The sequence below is a fragment of the Fusarium oxysporum genome, chromosome 3 (assembly GCF_000149955.1).
Source record: "Fusarium oxysporum f. sp. lycopersici 4287 chromosome 3, whole genome shotgun sequence".
NCBI classification, from domain to species: Eukaryota; Fungi; Ascomycota; class Sordariomycetes; order Hypocreales; family Nectriaceae; genus Fusarium; species Fusarium oxysporum.
The window spans coordinates 1005943-1011491 of NC_030988.1; the positions used below are offsets into that span (position 1 = coordinate 1005943).

At 46.1% G+C, this 5549-nt stretch overlaps 1 protein-coding gene across 1 annotated transcript; it reads left to right on the forward strand.

The window, feature by feature from the left end:
- The first annotated feature begins 3155 nt into the window (after positions 1-3155).
- Positions 3156-4585, forward strand: FOXG_12535 (uncharacterized protein). The gene is made up of 2 exons (XM_018392349.1): positions 3156-3457; positions 3516-4585. Exons 1-2 carry the CDS (start codon positions 3191-3193, stop codon positions 4386-4388), a joined length of 1140 nt encoding a protein of 379 aa, XP_018251964.1. The 5' UTR covers positions 3156-3190; the 3' UTR covers positions 4389-4585.
- Positions 4586-5549: the final 964 nt, after the last annotated feature.

Sequence of the window (5549 nt, forward strand, 5' to 3'; positions counted from 1 at the left end):
GGGTATAAGAAACAGCAACTATCCTGAAGCTCAACAAGGCCCTGTACGGACTACGAGCCTCTCCCTTGCTATGGCAGAAAGAACTCTCGAAGACCCTCCTAGAGTTAGGCTACACACAGATTCCTCACGAACCTTGTTGTTTCAAGAAGGAAGGAGTCCTCTTCTTCTTTTACGTTGACGATGTTATCATCGCTTACAGGAAGGCCCGGAAAGACAAGGCCGATGAATTGACTAGACAGCTTGGATCAAAATACAAGCTAACAGGAGGAGATCCCGTGCAATGGTTCCTAGGAATGGAAGTCATACGGGACCGACCTGCAAGGAAGATTTGGCTATCTCAAACAGCCTACATTGACAAAATCGCAAATCTAGCTAACAAGGGAACATCTACAGTACCAATGACTCAAACAGAGCTACGACCTCAAACAGGACTAGCAACCCCGGCAGAACTTCAACGATATCAACGTAAAGTCGGCTCGATCCTCTATATCGCCGTTAACACCCGGCCTGACATAGCTTTCGCCGCCTCCAGGCTGGCCCGATTTCTTGTCAACCCTGGCCAAGAACACCAAGACGCCGCCGACCGCGTTATCCACTACCTCTCACACACAAGGCACCGAGCCCTACGATTCGGAGGGCCCGGAGGTCTTACAGTTGCTAGTGACGCTTCTTTTGCCGATAACACCCTTGATCGGAAAAGCTCCCAAGCGTACACTATCCGACTATTCGACGGGTTGATCGGCTGGAGAGCTAGCAAGCAGGACACAGTCACCACATCCACAACAGAGGCAGAGCTCCTAGCCCTGGCACAGGCTGCTAAGGAATCCCTCTATGTGAGTCGGCTGTTGAAAGAGCTTACAGTTCAGATGGATGATCCGACTATCCGTATCGACTGCGACAATACTCAAACTATCAACCTTGTGACCGCCGAAATCGCTACTTTGAAGACTAAGTTGCGGCACGTGGATATTCACAACCACTGGCTGAGACAGGAGGTCCAAGAAGGGAGAATTCAAGTCAAATACACCAAATCAACGGATATGATCGCAGACGGATTGACAAAGGCCCTGCCGGCAGGCAAATGGAACCGCTTCCTCTATCAACTTGGCCTGGAAGATATTCAGGAAAGACAGCAGCAGAGCCGGAAGCAAGAAGGAATAGAAGCAAGGCTCCAGAAGATAGAAGACTGCCTAGGAAATGCAGGCTCAACTGGGACCTATTGAGCCTGAGGGGGTGTGTTGAATGTTGGAGGGTTCACCCTCAACTTCAGGATTAAGGTTCAGGATTAAAGTTTGACGCCCTAAACTTAGATCGTAGGACTTTCATCTAGGACTTTCTAGGACTCAAGTCCTAGAAGGAACCAGTTGAAGATATAAGGTCTCAATGGTCCTTCGATTGCGAAAGGATCAAGAAATATACACGATTCACCTTAATATCTGACAGATATGGTGATTGCTCCACCGTAGTGCTGCTCCGGCTGCAATCATCGAATGCCCCTTCGCCAGCGGTCTGATCTTTTGTTGGAAAACTGGGAATCCCCCCTATCATCAGGATTCTGACTGTTGGTCTGAAAGTCCTAGATTTAAAGTTCAAAGTCCTATATGAAATCAACTAAAGATTTAAACAGGAGAAGAACTCTCATCTCAACAATGAACAATCAAGTTTCATAAGAAATATACAGTGAATTTCAGGTTCAGTTTCTACATTTTCGTGTTTACATTTTATCTTAACCCGCCAAAATAACACAATCCTTGGTATATGATGGGAAACTGAACCTGAAAATCACTGTACCTTCACCCAGTACTACTGCGCAATATAAACAACAGCAAACCTTAGACTGCTTAAGGCCCCCACTCTGGTCTTGTCGGTACTTTTGTATCTAACATCATAATTATGCTAATTTGCAGATAAACTTTCAGGATGCTCCTCGGCCACCAGGCCCAGAAGATTACTTTGCCCAACGCGCAATCAAGCAAGAAGCTGCAAATCAACCCGTCTGTCGGTTCTTCAATGACAAATTGAGTAGCGAATCTTACCATCAAGTGTGGGTAGTCTGAACTACCGATGCAACTGCAGCTGAAACATGAACATTCGGCTAACTAGGCGGATATGAGTTCCAAGTACAGTGGGATGCAATAAGTTTGAATACCGGGCGTGTATCTTCTTTTGCCGCTAGCCTCTTTGAGCCAGCTACCACGTGCATATCAGCTTTTGCATGGCTAATAAGAATATAGGGATTGGCTAGATCGAGCTTCTTCTTCAGATTAGAAGCAGGCTTAACTCCAAATAGGCTAGACAGGGGGTATCAGTACTTCTAAGGGTATTCAAACTTATTGCATCCCACTGTAGCAGTCGGTATGACTTGATGGTGAGACACTGCCGCAACAGCCGAAAGACGTGTCTGGATATTTTGATACAGAGAATTTCAGGTTCAGTTTCTGCAGTTTTAACTTTCTTTCTTCCACCTACCCCCTAAAATGGCAAACTTTCCTGTATTTCAAGAGAAACTGAACCTGAAACTCCCTGTAGGTTTCCTTTCCTCATGTTCAAAGTTCAAACTATGCTACCTATAAACTCAAACAAAACCCTATAGTCATATAGTGCGGCGGCGTAGGCAGTCATCGTGCCGGGCATCCGGAATTGACATGCTTCCAGACTAAATCTGAAACAACACCGCGGCTTGGATAATTGCCATGCACCAATAGACGGAGATATATTACCCGAGCCCTTGCTTAGTGTTTCAACCCATCTAACCCCGGATGTTGAGGACAGAGGTGGATCTATCGTGCCCATAGATTGGCACTTCGACGCGGTAGAAAATGGCATCTCATATCGTCACTAGATACTGGATCCTGGTGAAACCATCAAGTGTCAAGGTTGCCAAATACGAAATACGAACCTTGACGGACGGCTAGACGGCATGTAGGTTTGACTCGCTGTTTCAAGATCTTTATATACTTTGAGCATTCCGATTTTTTTCATCTTTTTCTTTTTTTTTTTTTTTTTTTTTTTTTTCATGTAGGTATTCAAGACTTTGACAGTCTCGATCAATATTGTGTCCCTTCTTCTTTTTTTATTTGCTTTGATAGACAACTTTCCATGTTCTTCCTCCTTGTTTTCCTTAACCCTCTTTGAACTGTACTTCGGTTTTTTCATTTTTTTTTTTTTTTTTTTGACATATCGTTACAAGATGCGCTTTTCACTCCCTCTTTTCGGCGGCTTTATTGCTTCCACTTTTGCTGGCTACTCCCATTCCAACTCAAAGTCCCACCACCCCAGGTCCCTCCCCAAGTCTGAATCGAGTTCAGACTCCCATCCAGCCTCTGGAGGCTGTAACTTTACTACTGCTGATACTGCTATGCAGCACAAGAGCAGCTGCTCGACTATCGTCCTCAACAACGTCAAAGTCCCTGCTGGAAAGACTCTGGACCTGACCAATCTTAAGGATGGCACCACGGTAAAGCCACTCGGTCTACTCTCGTCCATGACGTGACATTTATCTGACAGAGTTATAGGTCATCTTCAAGGGAGTCATGACCTTTGGTTACGCCGAGTGGCTAGGTCCTTTAATTACTATCTCGGGAAACGGCCTTACCATTGAGGGAGATGCTGGACACTGCATCAATGGTCAAGGTCGGCGATATTGGGATGGAAAAGGCGGCAACGGCGGCAAGAAGAAGCCCAAGCTCGTGGCACTTCATGATGTTCATGACTCGATCGTCCAGAATCTCAACATCAAGGACACTCCGGTCCAGGCCGTGAGCATCAACACAGTCACGAACCTGCTTGTCAAAGACGTCCACATCGACAGCTCCCTCGGCGACAAACTGGGCGGACACAACACTGACGGCTTCAATATCGGCAAGGTCGATGGACTCGTTATCGATGGTGCCGTCGTCGAGAATCAGGACGATTGCGTTGCCATCAACTCGGGTAAAAACATCACCTTCACCAACGGTCACTGCAGCGGTGGTCACGGTGCCTCGATTGGATCCGTTGGCAATAAATCTATCGTCGAGAATGTTTTCATCTCCAAGACCATGATTGAAAGTTCCGAAAACGCTATTCGTATCAAGACCATTGCGGGGGCCACAGGCTCCGTCACGGATGTCACGTATGAGGACATCACCCTTCGCGATATCGACAAATACGGCATGGTTTTCCGACAGGACTACCTCAACGGCGGCCCGACTCAGCAGCCTACCAAGGGTATTCCTATGACAGGTATCAGGATAAAGAACGTCACAGGAACGGTGAAGCCGGCGGGTAAGAACACCTTCATTCTCTGTGCCGACTGCAAGGACTGGACATTTACAGACATCAACATCACTGGCGGCCAGAGTAAGGAGAAGTGTGTGGGCGTTCCCGCTGGTGCATTCTGCACCTAAACCGAGTAGAATCGAGGGCTGAGCAAGACATTTGTCCAAATGTGATAAATGTAGCTGGCTACTCTATTTTTATCTCTTTTGCTAGCAACGGTTTCTAGGCAGCTAAACTTGTATCTGTCTATCTATTCGGCTCTATCACATCTCGTTGTTCGAATTAGCAGGGTCTTGAAAAATCCAAACCAAGTCGCTCTCCTTGACCGATATGTCCCGCGTGACTTTGTTGATAAGTCGTCCACACTAGTTTTGGCCCACCCTGGCTTTGGCCCGCTCCACGTGTTGTTTATATTGCGCAGTAGTGCTGGGTGAAAATGTTTTTTTTTTATTTTTTTTTTATTTATGAAACTTGGTTGTTTCTTATTGAGCTGAGAGTTATTCTCGGGTTTATATCTCTAGATAATTGTATCTAGGACTTTAAACTTTAAATCTAGGACTTTCAAACTGTTATTCTGAATCCTGAAGGGAAGGGGGATCCCCGGATTTTCCAACAAGCCTTAAGGCAGCATTCCCTATTGGGCAAGTAACCTTTCTGTCGAATGCCGGATAGCCGGGGCGATTATTGCATTAACGCCGAATTTGAATCAAGGTTTTAAAACGGCAAGGCCCTCTGCGCCAGTCCCCTCCCCGCCGGAGCAGCTGGAAATGGGAACAAAGCAGGGAGACAATATGGGGACTGACAATGTCCAGTCAGGTGCAGCAAGAGAGTCCTACAACATGCCTGTACCATGCAGTACCCACCTGCCGGTCATACCCACCTACCGGTCAGCGAAAAAAAGATTTCCCCATACAAAATGTTAAACTTCACTTGCACAGTGCTTGGCCAAAATTGAAGTTATTTACATGGAACAGATTGTGTCTTACTGAGAGTTTCATGCTGTTTCATATTGGAATGTTCATTTGTATTTTACATAAGCAGTTTGGTCGCATGGCACTAATGTAAAATTTCTCAAAATGTCTCCTTCATCACCCAGCCTCCCCAAAATTTCATCAAACTTTTATCTATAGCAGCTTCCTTTAATCGCCTTGAAAATGCCTCAACAGTCTTATACAGAGAATGATGTCATTGAAGCTATACTGGATGTTACAGATAACCACCTCTCGCAGCACCAGGCCGCCCAGAAGCATGGAATGCCCCAAACCACTCTGTCTGACCGATTAAGAGGC

Coding starts and splice junctions, on each gene's coding strand:
- FOXG_12535 (XM_018392349.1), top strand. CDS start 3,191: ATGCGCTTTTCACTCCCTCTTTTCGGCGGCTTTATTGCTTCCACTTTT. Junction 3,458..3,515: donor ATCTTAAGGATGGCACCACG/GTAAAGCCACTC, acceptor ACAGAGTTATAG/GTCATCTTCAAGGGAGTCAT.